Raw genomic sequence first — 16,766 nt, forward strand, 5'->3', positions numbered from 1 at the left:
TTTTCTTGGATTTTGCATAAAGAAACTATGAGAGAATACACTAATTTACCACAGAATTAATGACAGTGGTTACCTGTGTAGGGAAGGGGAGTAATGGACTTTGCACTGTATCTAATTTTAAAGTTGTTTTTATTTTTGAATCATGTGACTAAAGAAAAACTTCCTTTAAAAAAAGAGCATGGGCTTCAAAGTGAAGGAGATATAGATTTTAACCCCTGCTGTCCTAACTTCCCAACAGAATAAGAAACTGAAATTCTCTGAGCCTCAGTTTTCGTATCTATGAGATGGGCATGGTGGCAGTCTCTTCTTCATAAGGACCCGTGCATATTACATGAGATTACGTAAGTGAAAGTGCCTAACTCGGCACCTGACCCGGGGCCAACGGTCAGTGCATTTTTTAAAATTTAAAGTTTTGAATTTAGTTTCTTCCTCTCTGCCGCCCCTTGGCCTGGCTTACCCACAGTCCCACGGCCAGGACGAAGAGGAAGTACAGAGCCAGCACCGCGATGTCACCTGCCTCCAGGCTCCTCTGGGGAAAGGCCTCCAGGGGATCCGGCTGCGTGGGCCTCGGGCTGCCGGGGCCGCTCTCCGTGGTGCTGAACACACTTTGCATCCTGTGGGAGGTCACGTGCGCGTCAGATGCAGAGCCCGGGACCACTCTCCCCCGCTCACTGCCTGCCTGGGACAGCCAAGCAAGGCACACACGTGGAGGGATGAGTGTGGAGGCAAAGCTGAGGGTCGATTCATCCATCCAGCACCCTTTCACTCAGCAAATGTTTACAGTGAAGTTTTATCAAAGCCACAGTTAATTCTTACCAATTCAATCACTCACTCCGCAGAATATAAAGAAGGATAAACAATTTAAATAGTACAGATGGTGTCATCACCTCTGCCACTTAACAAACACGACAGGAACGACAGAGAAACAAGATGCCTGAGTCGGTTTCTGATTCCCAGGTACCTGAAAGCCGGGCCAAGGCCTAGCCAATGATTTTGTCGGAGGCTTGGCCAGACACTACAAACTTGTTCCAATAAAATTGTATATATTTAACAAGTGCCTATATAACACTACTGCACGCCAGGCCTTATTCTAAGGATTTACAAATCTGCAAAGTGGGCACTGTTGTTCTACCATTTTCCAGATGGCAAAAGTGAGGCACAGAGAAGTTAGGTTGTTGGGGTCCAGCCCAGCAGGTCCAGGGGTTCCCAAAGGTGTGGACGGAGTCGGCGAAGAAGGAATGACACGGAGACAGCGTTCAGTTGATCAGCATAGCCAGGTTCTCTCTTTATTCTCCTTTACATCTGTATTTATACCATTTGATCCTATAAGCGTGCCTCTATAGTCACATCATGATACGTTTTGAGTCCTCCCTTGACCTCCTACAGCTCCTTGTTTCATGTTCATAGTTTCTTACCTGAACTTTGCCAAAAATCCTGTCTCTATCTAGTTCTGTTGATTTTAATCTTGTCTAGGTTAATCTCTGTGTTCCATTATTAGGGCTATTCCAAGGTCACTGTTCTGCTCTACTGATAAGCTACAAGGAAGTCACTGAAGGAGATTATCCTACCCAGTAAAGGTTATGTCCTCCCAGCCCCACTGCTTGCCTTCCCTGGGACTGCCCTGTGTTGGTGGGTCTCCAGGGGTATAGGCTTTGGTGCTTTCCCTGGTGGGCAGACCCCTGGGGATGTGGGCCCAACAAGTCCCAAATTTATTGCCAACAGTCTTAGTCCAAGTTCTTCATAAGTAGTACATGGTATTTCTGTAACACTAGGGGGTTTTACTGATTCATTCCCTTCCTTAGTCCCGTTAATTCTTAACTCCAGGGAAATATCCCCACCTGGGGAAACAACTTTTCTCAGGGAAGTGGCCCTGGTTAGAACACATAGCGCTAAGAAGGGGAGCAAACAGATTAAGAACAGTATGCCATATACGCCAGGTCCCTTGAAACATATGCTGTGCAGATGTTTCTTCCCTGCAGCGACTGTGTCAAGCAACAAGGATGGACTGGCTTCCGGCATTAGGTAACTTGCCCAAGGTAATAGAGCTCAGTGGTAGAGCTGGGAGTTGCTCCAGAATCTGTTTTGAATCACTGTTCTAAGCCGTTTCGCAGTGCACTGCACTTTCATGGGTGACTTAAGGCATCTCTGTGGTAGGCAGAATTATGTCTCCTCAAAGGTCTTTCTTTATATCCCAATCCCCAGAACCTGTGAATATGTTAAGGCACATGGCAAAGGCTCTAGCCAGTTTTTCTCAGTGGTTAGAGCATCAGCCTGAGGACTCAAGGGTCTCAGGTTCAATTCCGGTCAAGGACACGTACCTCGGTGGCAGGCTCGATCCCTGGGCCCTGGGCTGGGCTTGTGCAGGAGGCAACCAATCAATCTGTCTCTCTCACATCAATGTTTCTCTTTCTATGTCCCTCCCCTCCCTTCCACTCTCTCTAAAAAATCAATAGGAAAAATATTCTCTGGAGAAGATTAACAAAAAAAAGTCACATGACAAAGGACAATGAAGTTTGCAGATGGAATTAAGGTTGCTAACCAGCTCTCCTTCTAATAGGAAGCATGTCCTAATGCTCTGAGAGGGACTGTGCAACCCCCGGGTCCTTCCACGTGGGGGAGGAAGTCAGAGGGGACAGTGAGGAGGATTTGGCCCAATGCTGCTGGCTTTAAAGGTGGTAGAGCCGGAAGCCATGGACAGCAGGTGGCTGCTAGACGCTGAACAAGCAAATTAATGGAGTCTCCCCTAGAACACACAGGAGTCCAACCTGCTGTTGCCTTGACTTTTAGCCCTTTAAGACCCATTGGAAACGTATGACTTTCAGAACTATAAGGTAATAAACTTGTGCTGTTTTTATTTCTTTAAAAATAATTTATTCATTTCTGATCATAGGTACAGGGAGGGTGAGAGGGTGATGCCCGAGACCCTGAGGCAGTCGGACGCAGCGGGCCCACCCTGCCCCCAGCGTTGGCTCCTTCCTCCCGGCGGCACAGTCCAGCACCTGAGCATGCGGGAAGTTTAAACTTGAGGTTTCCAGCTTACTTATAAATACTGAAACTGAGCCAGTTGTTCCAATGGCTGATTTCCCAACACTCTCGTGAATGAGTAGGTCACAGGCAAAGTATGACTGCCTAGCTCTCAGCGCCGGTTAAACTCTTTAAAAGGCCTTTCTTCAGCCAGCGACTAAGGCGTCCTCTGTGTTCCCCGCCTTCAAAGTCCACATGCCTGTGGCGCCAGATGGTAGTTCCTGGGGGTCCCCACTTCCTAGCAATGGAGGAAGGCAGGCTGGGCATCCCCAATTCCTGGGCAATGGGGCAAGGCAGGCTGGGCGAGCATGAGGAATGAACAGTCAGTTTGACTGGGCTCAGACCAGGAGTCCAGGAGTTCTGAGGACCTGAGTGTACCTGCTGGTTTTCTTTTGCGCATGGTGTTCGCCTGTGTCAGTGGCCTTGTGAGCTCTTCTTCCTCCCAGTGAGGGTCTTGGCCTTCTTTCCCCCAGGGCAGCTGTGATGCCTGGCATTCCAGAGCCTCATGAGCCCGGCACCCTGGGTAGACAGACGTGCGCAGGCATCAGGCGCACGACCTCGGGGAGGCAGGGACCACATCGGATTTCTCTTGTCCGGGTGCGGGTCCCATTGGTGCCTGGAGGCGGTCCTGGGCTGCGTGGCCGCTTGGTCCTGTGGGGCACATGCCTACTCCCGTCGGCTCGGAAGCGGTGGGGCTGCGGGAAGGGTTGGTGTTCATCTGCTTGTGGAGGAAGGCCAGGCACCTCAGCTTGTTTCTGTAGAAATTGCCAGAAGTGTAGATGACCTCACAGACCACGACCACCACCTTCTGGTCCAGTACACCTGGTAGCCGCGGCCCAGGAGATGGCTTCGGCCGCGGAGCACACGGACCTGCCCCTCCGGCATCGCAGGCAGCTGCCCGAGAGAAAGCTGTGCTGTTGGAAGCCACCGAGTGGTGACTTGTTACAGCAGCAATTAGGAACTAATAAAATCCTCAAGGGTGATTTTTACTACAAGCCATTGGGCACTGACTTCCTCCTGGTGAAGATGTGATTCAGCTCAGGGTGTGAGCCTCCAGCGGCCCAGGCATGGAAAGACTGTCCCTGCCTCCAGGAGGTGCAGCTCCACAGTGGGAACCTGCTCACAGGGAACACCACACAGGGCAATGCCCGGTGCAGCGAGCACAGAGGCCCACGTGTGGATGCGTCCCGCCCCGGAGCTGCATAGCTGGCTCCATCCCTGACCCCTCCTGATAAGGCGCACACATTCCAGTTTCTCCAGCACTGAGCTTTCTCCTCTGCAGAGCGGGGCAATGAGTGTGGCTACTTCCAGGTGCTGTGAGCCTGTGAAGTGTGAGCACTGCGCTTGCACAGCTGTGCTCAGTACCTTGTGCGCTGTTACTATTCTCTACAACAGTGGTTCTCAGCCTTGGCTGTACATTAGAATCACCTGGGAATCTTTTTAAAATCCTGATCTCTGGGCCTCATCCTCCAGAAATTCTGTTTCTTTGTTACTAATGTTGTGGCCCCACCCCATAAGAAAGAAACAGGATTTCCGGAGGATGAGGCCCAGAAATCAGGATTTAAAAAAGATTCCCAGGTGATTCTAATGTGCAGCCAAGGCTGAGAACCACTGCACTAGAAGGTGGAGGAAGGCAAGGACGCCCACTTTTCCACGGAGGAACCCCGATGCAGCACCTGACCTGGGTTTTGATGAATGAGTAGGTGGTCCTGTGTGGACGGGGGGCGGCGGGGGAGGGGGGCATTCTGGGGAGCCTTCGGGGCTGAGACCACAGCACCTGACCTGGGTTTTGATGAATGAGTAGGTGGTCCTGTGTGGACGGGGGCGGCGGGGGGGGGGGGGGCGTTCTGGGGGGCCTTCGGGGCTGAGACCACAGCACCTGCAGACAGGGAGGTGTGATGAGCAGGAGCCGTTTGAAGAACCACCAGACTCTTGCCTGAGTATTGAGGTGGGAGGGGAGGGGGCAGTGAGGCTGGTCAGACATGAAGGCGATCGCACAGCCCTTTGGTGTCATTCACAGGATAATATAAATCAGTGGCCTCATCCTTTCATACCCGTTTTTATAACAAGTATTTCGTATTAGCCCCTAAAAAGGGCTCTGAGAGCCACAAGATTAAGGTTAAGGGTTCGGACCTACAAGACTGTCCCCACCCCCCTGCACGTCCAGGTCGTCACCTGTGCTTCCGACTGACTGGCTGCAGGTCGGAGGTTCCAGGACACGCACTCTCCTTGGGTTCAAACAACCCAGTTTGAAAATGCAGGCTCTGAAGTCAGACAGGTCCGATCTGAGGCTGAGCTCTGCGAGCCTCCTCCCAGCCTCTAACCCACCGAGGCCACGGCCTTGAACCCAGGAGGGGTCAGAGGACTGAGACACTTGTCTCAGAAACCAAAGGACAGCGTTTATGAGAGAATCATGCTGCTTCAACTGGAAACTGCTCTGCCGCCCCCGGAAGACGCAAAGGGCGGGCAGATGCTTTCGACTGCGCAAAAGGGGCTCTGAAGAGAAACAGGAGACGCAGAAGCCATTATATTCCAGAAGCACAGAATAAAGACGAGTCTACAAACACGACTAGAGGCTTGTACACACCAGACGTTTACATTCGTAGAAGTGTTTTGCGATTTTAAATGTTATGGGGAAGTCCAAGCAGGTGCCACGAACACCATGCTCCTAACGTCAGGCAGAGCCCTGTGAAAACTATTTGAGACAGAGCGGGAAATAACAGTGGGGACATTCCTACATCAAAAGTACCCCAACAGCCCTGACTGGTTTGGCTCAGTGGATAGAGCATCGGCCTGCGGACTTAGGGGTCCCAGGTTCAATTCCAGTCAAGGGCATGTACCTTGGTTGCGGGCACATCCCCAGTAGGGGGTGTGCAGGAGGCAGCTGATCAATGTTTCTCTCTCACCAATGTTTCTAACTCTCTATCCCTCTCCCTTCCTCTCTGTAAAAAATCAATAAAATATATATTTTTAAAAAAACTACCCCAACATATTGTGCTGTGTAAACTGAGCATAGGTTCCCGCTTCAGACCGTCCTAAGCATGTTTCGCACACACACACACACACACACACACACACACGTCTGGTGGGACGTCAGAAAGGCCACTTGGGACAGCTGTGCATTTTGGGGTGGCTACCGTCTCTGGCCTCCGGGCACTAGATGCCAGTAGTGTCCCAAATCATGTGACAACGAAAAGGTGTCCCATAAATTCTCAAAACACCTTTGTGGGGGTGGGGGGAGGGGCAGCCCTGGGCCCACTGCACAGCTGCTCTGAGCCAGGGGCGGCCATCGAGGGATTGTGGACCAGCACGTGGCGTGGTCAGTGGGGAGGCTTGACTAGAAGCGAGCAGTGGGCAGGCAGGGCATCTGGTCACTGCGGGGCCTCATGACAGGGAACGTGAGGGGAGAACGGGGAGCAGTTTCCTGCTTCTGATCAGAACGGCGAACAGAGCGGCCGGCTGCGGTGCAGGATTGTCCTGTCCTTGTCACTGCTGGTCTTCACCTCTACTGCCCATGGGACCGGGTATCTCTGTTCCGCAGCTGGCACTGCAGGATGCTCGCAGCAGCCCTGGCCTCTACCCACCGAGGCCACAGCACTGACAGCTGAAAGGGCGAGGGCTAGGTTGCCCCAGGGTAGGGGCTACTGAGAGGCGCCAATATAATCAGGTCAGAGAGGTCAAGGAACAAACGGCATCAAAGCGTTACCAGAGTGTTACATTTAACAAGCACCAGGGCAATCAGGAAGGTTAGAAGGGGGAGATGGAACAATCAACTTTTATGGGACACAGCTGCAGCCAGGGAGGTTACGGAGATGGCTGCAGCCCGGGAGTAAACTAAAAAGCAAGCAACCTGATAAGAAAGTGGACAGGCATTAATTCACAACGGCGCCAAGATTCCCAGAAGAGTGACCCCTTTGCTTCCCCCGTTTGCTCCCCCCGTTAGCTAGAAAAAGTATATAACCTATGCCTGAACCCTTAGTCGGGGCTCACGGCCGCTGCTCTGCCGCGTTCAGAGTGAGTTGTTGTGGGCCCCAACATGTTGGAAGCTAAATAAACCCCTTGCGTTTGCATAGAAAGCGTCTCTTGGTTCTTTGTGACAGCGGCTTGCACCCCGGACTTTACACTACTTCCTACTCTGCTAGCCACACCCAGGCGGCAGAGCACAGTCCTTTCTCCTCCCCTTACTCCAACGCCCCCTATATAACCGGTCTTCAGGCGGGGTTCGCTCACTCAGCCACTTGGTTTGCCTTGATGTCGGTGAGTCTGGTGGATGGGGAGCCCAAGCTAGCTTGAAATACAGATTCTTATGCTTTTGCATCGAATTGGCTCCCTGATGTGGTTTCTTGGGAATCTTGAAATCTGGGCACAACAACAGCCCCCGGTGTCCCCTGGAGACCCAGCGCCCAGACCCTGGAGGCCTGCACACGGCGGGGTTCACTTAGAGAAGCCGCCTGGGGAGGGGAGGGGCTCAGCGATCTGATAGTTCCCGGCCCACCCCAAGGGGAGCTTTGAACTTCTCTCACTGAGGCTGGGAGGAGGCTCACAGAGCTCAGCCTCAATCAGATCTGTCTGACTTCAGAACCTGCATTTTCAAACTGTCAACCTGCTGCTCCCAACGATGAGAACTGAGAACAAGGGGCTTAGGAAGCAGCTTAATTGGGGGCTGAGATAGATTGTTCTAGAAGCCAGCAGGTCTAAATGGGAGGGAGGGTGAGGAGGGGCAGCCCTCTGGGTCCCCAGCCCCTCCCCCAGCCCCTCTGGAAGGCCTCTGCCTGCCAGGCACCGGGAGGGGTGGGGGCAGATAAACAAGTTACTCATTGCTGGTGCCGCTCCAGGCTCTTCCTGAGTCCCAGGAGGTGGGGCCTGCCGGGGCCAGGAGGGGCCAGCTGCAACGTCACGTGGGGATAGGAGCACAGACCAGAGAAACCAGAGCCCAGGTGCTGCGGCCCGGGCCACAAGCTCCCAGGCAGAGCCTGCAAGGTGCCCGCTCTCCAGCAAACCCATGGCACTGCCATGGAACGCCAGGCACGCAGCTCGCCAGGCACATGTGTGCTCTTATCTCCTCGCCAGCACATGACACGCCCACCCTGCAGGTGGGAAACGAGGCACCAAGAGGTGACAGTGAGCTGGGCTCTGGGCCTGCGGTGCCACTTGCTTCTAGGCCACAGTACTGACCGGTGTGGGTCTCCAGCGGAAGCTCATTGCATCATCCAACGCTGGCGGGTCTGGCTCTTTTGTCCCTCTCAGCCCTTCTCTCCTCCTCTCCTCTCCTCCGTCCTTGGCTCCCTTTCCCTGTGTCTCTTCCATAAGCGCTCATTAGGCACCAGCTGTGTGCCAGGCTCCGTGCTAGGCCCTGGGGACTCAGTGACAAACACTCATTAGGCACCAGCTGTGTGCCAGGCTCCAGGCTAAGCCCTGGGGACTCAGTGACAAACACTCATTAGGCACCAGCTGTGTGCCAGGCTCCAGGCTAAGCCCTGGGGACTCAGTGACAAACACTCATTAGGCACCAGCTGTGTGCCAGGCTCGGTGCTAGGCATGGAGGACAACGCGGTGAGCAAGGCGGACCTGGCCCGTGCAGCACGTGTGCCCAGGCCACTGGATGAAAGGACACCAGGGCCTGCTGGCCCTCGCCCCGCCCAGGCGGGCACACTGGGGTGGGCTCCTGCTTCACCTTCTGCGAGGGCGCCCCCTGGATGGGAGGGCAGAGGCGTGCAAAGCAGGCTCCATAACGAAGGCTTTGTTTGCAGGAACACCCTCCCCTGTGGCCCCCGATGGGCCAAAGAACAAAGGGGAGCCGGCCGGCCGCTCACCCTCTGCTCTGGGCGGGTTACATCAGCCACAGGGCAGATGTGGGAATTTTCCACAGCCGGCTGGTGGGCAGGGGGCGGGGCCGGGGCCGCGCTCTCTCCTGAGTGGCGTCCGCTGGTGGGGTTTATTATCCTTTATAACTTGTGCCTCTGAAACATTTCATAGAGAAAGTAAAAGAAACGAACAAGATTTACAGCATAAAACCGCCTGTGTCCTCAGTACATTCAGAGACATAGCCGTGCGCAGTGTCTGGCTCGGACGTGGCACAGCGGCCGAGGATCACAGACTCAGGCAGGGACGGGAACTGGGACAGAGAGACGAGAGCCAAGGACGGCCTGCGCCGAGCGGGGACAGTGGCCCTCCAACCACGAAGCCCAACTTCAGGCCGGCACTGTCCCGGAACGGCGGTCGTGGCTGTGTGATGAGGCGCGAGGGGCACTGCCCCTTCATGTGCCACCCCTGCCTCTTATTAGCTCCGAGAGAGATCGTGGGCCAACAACCTCCCTGAGGCCCTTCCCCCTCTGTGAATGGGGCTAGTAATCCGACTCGTGTCACAGGTTTGTCGAAAGCTCCTTATACAACATGACTGGGTCCAGAGGACTGGGTCTCTCCCTGCCCTTCTTATAAAACCGTTTAGGAAAAGAGCATGGACTCTGGTCAGGAAGACCCTGGCCCCAGCTGTGAAGCACACAGCACCCCTGAGGGTCAGGTCTGAGGCCCCCAGGGAACAGATACAGGAAACGCAGCCGGTCCTGGGCCAAGGCCACCTAAAGCACCGATGCGGGCTCCACCCCGGCCTCCCCGAGCTGCTAGCCTGGCCTGCGCGTGGACCCTGGCGGAACTCCAGCCGCAGCCACTCCCCCTCCAGCATCCCCTGTGGTGCCCAGTGGGGGTGGCTGCCCTCTCCACAGCCCGGCTGGTAACCGGATCGGGACTGGGATGCCCAGCAAGGCTGTGGTGGAGGCAGCCCAGCCGGGGCGGTCCATTGTGGGAGGTGGAGCGGGCGCTGGGCCTGGACCTGCAGGGGGAGGGCCTGAAGGACCACTCTGCCAGCCTGAGCAGCGGGTGCTCTGGGTCCGTAGACAAAGGCTGGGAGGACCATCCCGGGGACTTTGGTTGGAGCAGAGGCCACACCGTCCCCGGCCCGTTGGGAAGGCCACATGCTGGCATTTAGGGAAGATGCCACGGGCAGGGCAGGGCAGGGTGTGGCAGCTGTCCCCAGCCAGCTAACAGGAGGTCACCCATGTGAGCGCCCCTGCCACTCTGTGTGACCTTGGGCCAGCTTCCTGCTCCACCTCCTTGTCCCTCCAGAGATGATCTCGTCGCACGATTCCCGGGGAGACCAACAGTCACAAGAGCACCTTGCGAGTCCACACCTGTCTATCCAAGGGCCAACGCGGATCTAAGTGGGGTCCAGCCGGCCCTGCAGACGGAACTGTCCAGGCTGGAGACCATGCCTGTCGGAGCTTCTCCTCCTGTCTCCCCGAACGGCCACTTCTCCCACCCGCTTCCCAGACCAGAATCCATCGACTCTTAATCCCATCCTATTCTATTTCCAAGGTGTAGCCTGCATCCACCCACTCCCCTCTCCTTGGCTTCTCTCACTGTCATCCAAGCCACTCGAGTAGGAACCTCCCATCGTGCCTCCTGGTGCCACACTTGCTCTGAGTCCACCCTCACACAGAACCTCCATCAGATCAGATCAGATCAGATCACTTTCCTGCTGGAAGTACCTCTGTGCCTGCTCTGCTGTGGCCCTGCCCATCTCACACGGGCCTTCTTTTTATTCCTTGAGCAGCATTTCATACCTCAGGGTCTTTGCTATTCTGTTCCCTCTGCCTGACATGCTGTTCCCTACACTCTTGGCTTGATGAACTCCTACTCACCCTTCAGATGTCACCCCAAACAGCCTTCTCTTGACCTCAACCTAAATTTGGCCCTTACGTTATTTGTCCTGATAGCAGGCATGACTCCTCATCACCGTAGAGTCAAGCATGACATTTGACTTGCACGACTCATTACTGCCTGTCCCCACTGCATTGTGCCCCCAAAGCACTGTCAGAAAGAGAAACCAGCCCAAATGGAGTCCCTGTTGCTCAGCCCCGTCTCCAGAGCCAAGCCATGCCAGCCTGCCTGCCGGCCCAGCCTCTCCCGGGAGTGGAACTTAAACCAACCGCCTGGAACTCCCTGGTCAGCACTACTGGGGTCATTCGCCTTCCCCGACGGGACGCTGTCCAGGCCTGAATGATCCACTTGTTAACTTCTTAGTCCCACCCTCTTTCTGCCTAAATAAGCCTCCCCCTTTGGACAACCCCTCGAAGCGCCCTTCTAGTTGCCGGAGGGGCTGCTGCCCTATTCACGAACCCCTGGATGAAGCTGATGAGACCTGCAGGAGGACTCAGTTGAATTTGAACTTTGCTCTGTAATAGCAGTGCTCAGTAAATGGTTGTGAGACAGCAGCATGGAGTTTTCCGTGCCACATGCCCTGGTACATCGGGAACCTCCCCACCCCCCACCCCGGGACACTCCCCAGGACCCCTCTGCGGGACACCTCTCCCAACCGCTGCCCCGAACCACCCAGCAGAAAGCCACTGGAAATCTGGTGTCGTGGTAGCTCACAGTCACGGGGGTTGAGTCCCAGCGCTGCCACTCTGAGAGACCTGGGCCAGTTTCTAAAAGGCTCTCAGCTCCCTCTGTGATTTGTGGGCTGTGCCCTCAGGGTGACTGTGCCCCTTAGACCAGGCCAGGACCCGCCACCCGTGCCCAGCAGGCGCCGGTGGAAACTCCTTTTGCTCAGTCAACAGCAGCTGCACTGTTACACAGGTCGTCCCCTGTCCCTTCCCTGGGTCCTCAGACCTGAGGCTCAGCAGTTGGCCAGTGACTCGGCCAGTGGGAAAGGGGACCCACACCTGGTGCCACTGGCTGTGCCCACCCTCCAGACACTCATCTGCCTGCTGCTGAGGAGCCGCGAGCCCACGGTGCCTCTCAGCGGCAGGTTTCCTGCCGCTCTGGGTCCCGTCCCCAGGCTGCTCCCCAGTTTGCAAAATGATCATTGGAGGGGTCTTACCTTCCTCTGGGTGCGGGCCCCCTGCTCTGGGGTCTGGTGGCGGTTTCGGAGGCAGAAGGCAGGGCGCAGTGAGGAGGGGCCCGGCTTCTCCCTGCAGCCAGAGCTGGGAGGGCAGTGGCGGCCTCCCTCCTGCCTGCCTGTGGCGGGTGGCGAGAATCTTCTTGCAGGTCAAACTCCAAATTCCAGTGCAGCTGAGATTAGGAAAAGTGAGAATGGTCTTTCCAGGGACAGGGAGAGCTGGGCCTGTTGTAATGTACCCCGCGAACCACTCAAGGGCGCCTCATGAAGTCGAATTAAGGAGCCACATTTATTTCAAAGCTGGGACTACCAGGGGGCAATGCTCTCCAAATCTCATTGCGCCCCCTTGGCCAGAACACCAGATTTATATAGGCAAATATCACAAAGGTATTGATTACATCTCGAGGTTTGGAATGAGGAACCTGGTTTCAAAAAGCAGTTTGTTACAGAAGCTAGATTGAGCTGATTAGTTATCTACAAATATTAATTATTGTTTTGGGTCTTGGGACCACTGAGTCAACGGAAACACATTATCTGGAGCCACTGGGGCAATTTAGAGTAATTGTGCTGTCCTGGCCTCCAGGTGCAGAGGAATGTGTTTTCTAAAACCAGTATGACCACGACCAATGGGGTATTCAAATTACAATCAATGGGGTATTCAATCGAATGGGATGATTTATATAGTTCAGAAAATCAAAATAACTTTTCTATTATTTTAGCAAGCAAATAATGACAGAAGCCAAGCCAGCAGGGTTAAAATATTAAATATTCACCCAAACATGGTTGCTACCATGCTTCAGGCCCAGCCCAGCCCTGACCTGGAGCTGAGACCAGCCCCTGTGGGAAGGTGGCGGCCCGAGCCCTGCCCTCAGCCTCCTGGGCCCGCACCAGAGGGCGGAGGGTGCTCCTGGGTCTGGTCAGGGAATTGAATGGATGCCCCTCCCCTGGGAACTGCCCTGTAGGCCACTCGCAACTGACATTCCCTTTCGCTTCGACCACATCCCACTTGCTAGGACCACAATTATCTCTCCCCTCTGGACCTTCCCAGGATCCAGACCACCCAGAGAGTCCCCCCACCTGGAAAAGCCCACCTAGAGTCCTTTACAACCTCCGGCCCCCACCCCTGGGGGCTGGCGCCATTTGGGGGCTCAGCTCACCTGTCTCCAGGTGCCCTAGTACATTTATAATTCTTACCACTTGTGGCCTCGTGCGTTCCTCCTTCAGCGACCCTAACAGGCACCACCCAGCTCCACTCAGCCACTCTCCCACGGGCCCGCCTCCATTCTGGGGACAGGCGGGCTTGGAACAGCTGGGGGGGGGGGGGGGAGGGGAGATGCTGGCGGGGGAGGCAGGGGACAGAGGAACGTCCCAGGAGAGCAGTCAGTGCCGCCCGGGGCCTCTGCGGCCGGGACAGTGACCGTCTTTGTTCAGCCCCGTCCTGTGCTCTCCAGACCGAGGCGGTGCAAAGACAGGCGTCTGGAGTCGGGGCAGCTGTCAGGAGTGGCCAGGCCACGGCCGGGGCCTGTGTGGCCCACGACACCAGGACAGGCGGGGACAGAGGAAGGTTTTTGCGGAGCACTCAGGGCATTCACGACTGAAAAATAGCCCTTGTAAAACACGAGACTTTCCACAGGCTCTGATCTCCCGCTGTGGTAGGCTAATCTGAAGATGTGGCCACTGCAGGCCCCCGTGGCACAGGCAGCCACGCCGGAGCAGAGTCATGGCCACAGCCCCGAGCCTGGGCCTGGGCCTGGGCTGCAGCCCGGGCAGAGGGGCTCAGGAGGCTGGTGGCACACACACACGCGCGCGCAGGGTCTGTCCAGCGCTCACCCACCTTTGCAGTCAACCTCGAAGACAGACCCTGCCATTATCTCCAGTTCACTGATGAGAAAACTCTCCCACAGGCTGCAAGCCAGTAAGCAGCAGAGCCAGGATTTGAACCGAGAGATGTGTCCACCAGACGAGGGCGGCTGGTTGCACAAAGACCTGGCAATTAAACAGACACCAGATGAGTGGGGGCCTGCAGGGGAGTGGCCTGCCCAGGTCGGGGAGGGAGAATGGGTCGCACAGATGGACAGAAGCGGGACAGACAGACGGCCTGACCCTGCGATCTGCCTCCAGAGGCACAACCCCAGGGAGGCCGAAGGATGCCGAGTCCTTGGGGCCTACGGGGCGATGACTGTGTCCCAGGGCCCTGCTGCCCACACAGGAGGCCAGCAGGTGAGTGAGGCAGGCAGCGGGGCTGTGGCCGACTGGGCAGCACGTGTCCCAGCTGAAGGGGACAGCCATTACTCAGCTCCAAATGGGGGAGCACAGTGCCAACAGGGCCAGCGACTGTGATTGTTCTAGAAAAATGGAAAGTCCAGCAATCTGTGCAACCTCTCATGATTAATAACCTGTGAGGACCGGATACGGCCACTGGCACTGGCCGGTTACCTCCGCCGGCTTCTTGATCGCCCGGCCCTGGTCGGCTCTTGGTGCTGGAGAGCACAGGACGGGGCTGAACAAAGAGAAAACGATGGGGCCACCTGGGGGGACTTTTTGGAAGTTTCTCATAAAGTTAACACATCCTTACCCGGCGGCCCAGCAGTCCCACTCTCAGGTTTTCGCAAGAGAAACTGAAACAGAATTTTTGGACTGGAACCCGGACTCTTTGTCCGTGGGAATCGAAGAATGAATCCACGGAGAGAAGGTGGTATAGCAAAGGTGGAGATTTACTGAAGAACAAGGACAGACTCCCACGTGAGGAGAGGGAACGAGTCCCACAGAACGGACTCCCAGGTGGGAGGGGTAAGGGTCCCACTGAGTTCCTTCTCCCCAGGGCTTATAAGGGCTGCAGATCCTGGTGCCTTGATGTCCCCTCTGATTGGTCACTATTCCCTTAGTCTGGTTACTATAGTAACTCCTGGGCTCAAGCGTCCCAGGTGAGGTCCTCCCCGCCCCTCCTTCCTCATGGTTCTTTTCTTTCCGGCTTTCTTCCTTGTTCTTTATTTTGTAAATATTGACCTTTTGGGCTACTTCCAGCTCCCCTGTCTTAGGTAAATCCAACCGTTGCTGCTCCTGCACCTGGCTTCCCTGTGTTGTGGGGTTGTGCCTCCTCCCAGTCTGTAGCCCTGTGTTTCCATGGACCCCAATTCCAAACTTTCCCTCCGCCGGCCTGTGTCCCTAAAGTGCCTGTTTCAGAATGAAGCCTGTTCCCGAAAGACGGTGCCAGGTGCCCCGGCAGCTTTCTCTCCCGCCCCCACCCGCCGCTCGGCCTGGCGATGACAAGGGTCTTTAAGGGAAACTTACTGGCACTCGCAGGGGCCAAACGGTTCTGGGGGGCCGGCGGGAGGTCCTGGGACGCTGGCTGGTCCCAGGTCCGGAAGACTCGCGAGTGCTTGACCCGGGGCCCAGGAGAGCTGCTGCTTTAGGCGGGGAGCCCGTGTGAGGCTGAGGCCATGGGGGCCCCTGCGGACGGGGCTGGTGCCTGCAGAGCCGACCACGTGGTTCCGGGGTGCAGTCCCACCTCCAACGACCGGAGGGGAAGGGGCTGGAGGCTGAATCGGTTGCCCAGGGCCAGTGACCAGAGAAGCCTCCGAAAACCCAAGAAAGACGGCTTCTGAGGGCTTCCCGAGGGCGAACACGTGGAGACTGGGACCCTCGGAGGGCATGAGCCGGCCCTCCCCCCGCCTGCGCGTCCCTCCAGCGGGTGCCGAGTCACCCCCTTTCCCGATGAGCAGGGTCCCCGGGCCCAGGAGCCGCTGTGCGCTCGGGCGGGGCAGCGCGGCGGTTCTGCCGAGCCCCCCCCACACACACCCCCCCGCACCCCCGGCCTGGGAAGCGCTGCCCAGGACGCCCCTGCCTGCGCGGCCTCGAGCGCGTCCCGCCGCCACGGCGCCTGCTGCGCATCTGGTCATCGCGGGGGCTCAAGGCGCATCCTCTTCTGCACGAGGCTTCAGCCGGAAAACGGCGCTCCGCCGCCGCCTTTCTGCATTTGTTTGTTTCCTGCTCCCAGAGCAGCGGCGCTCACACACCGGCGGCCCTTCCCCGAAGCGGCCTCAGGCAGACGGAGAACGAGGAGGGGACCCGTCCTCACGCCGCCTGTCCGCTCCCAGCTGTGGGTCCCTCTCCCAGCTGTGGGTCCCTCTCCCAGCTGTGGGTCCCCTCTCCCAGCTGTGGGTCCCTCTCCCAGCTGTGGATCCCCCTCCCAGCTGTGGGTCCCTCTCCCAGCTGTGGGTCCCTCTCCCAGCTGTGGATCCCCCTCCCAGCTGTGGGTCCCTCTCCCAGCTGTGGATCCCCCTCCCAGCTGTGGATCCCTCTCCCAGCTGTGGATCCCCCTCCCAGCTGTGGGTCCCTCTCCCAGCTGTGGGTCCCCTCTCCCAGCTGTGGATCCCCCTCCCAGCTGTGGGTCCCTCTCCCAGCTGTGGGTCCCTCTCCCAGCTGTGGGTCCCCTCTCCCAGCTGTGGATCCCCCTCCCAGCTGTGGGTCCCTCTCCCAGCTGTGGGTCCCGCTCCCAGCTGTGGGTCCCCCCTCCCAGCTGTGGGTCCCTCTCCCAGCTGTGGGTCCCCCCTCCCAGCTGTGGATCCCCCTCCCAGCTGTGGGTCCCCCTCCCAGCTGTGGATCCCCCTCCCAGCCGTGGGTCCCTCTCCCAGCCGTGAGTCCCCCTCCCAGCCGTGGGTCCCTCTCCCAGCCGTGGGTCCCCCTCCCAGCCGTGGATCCCTCTCCCAGCTGTGGGTCCCCCTCCCAGCTGTGGGTCCCTCTCCCAGCTGTGGGTCCCTCTCCCAGCTGTGGGTCCCGCTCCCAGCTGTGGGTCCCTCTCCCAGCTGTGGGTCCCGCTCCCAGCTGTGGGTCCCCCCTCCCAGCC

The 16,766-nt window shown here is 57.0% G+C and overlaps 1 protein-coding gene across 5 annotated transcripts in view; it reads right to left on the reverse strand.

The window, feature by feature from the left end:
• SLC5A11 (solute carrier family 5 member 11) overlaps positions 1–15,405 on the reverse strand; it is a 41,919-nt gene extending 26,514 nt beyond the window's left edge. The window contains exons 1-4 of one of the 5 annotated variants that reach the window (XM_070413644.1): positions 15,212–15,405; positions 13,755–13,906; positions 11,903–12,093; positions 458–614 (exon numbers count right to left, since the gene is read on the reverse strand). In XM_070413644.1, the coding sequence (XP_070269745.1) occupies positions 458–613 (156 nt within the window). In that variant the 5' untranslated portion in view covers position 614; positions 11,903–12,093; positions 13,755–13,906; positions 15,212–15,405. Of the gene's footprint in view, positions 1–457; positions 615–11,902; positions 12,272–13,114; positions 13,194–13,754; positions 13,907–14,316; positions 14,357–14,495; positions 14,811–15,211 lie in introns of those variants that run through there. The other 4 variants (XM_070413646.1, XM_070413647.1, XM_070413648.1 and 1 more) reach the window with 4 other exon arrangements.
• Positions 15,406–16,766: the final 1,361 nt, after the last annotated feature.

Source organism: Myotis yumanensis, unplaced genomic scaffold (genome assembly GCF_028538775.1).
Source record: "Myotis yumanensis isolate MYYU_CA2020_CCGP unplaced genomic scaffold, mMyoYum1.0.hap1 SCAF_4, whole genome shotgun sequence".
Classification (NCBI taxonomy): Eukaryota; Metazoa; Chordata; class Mammalia; order Chiroptera; family Vespertilionidae; genus Myotis; species Myotis yumanensis.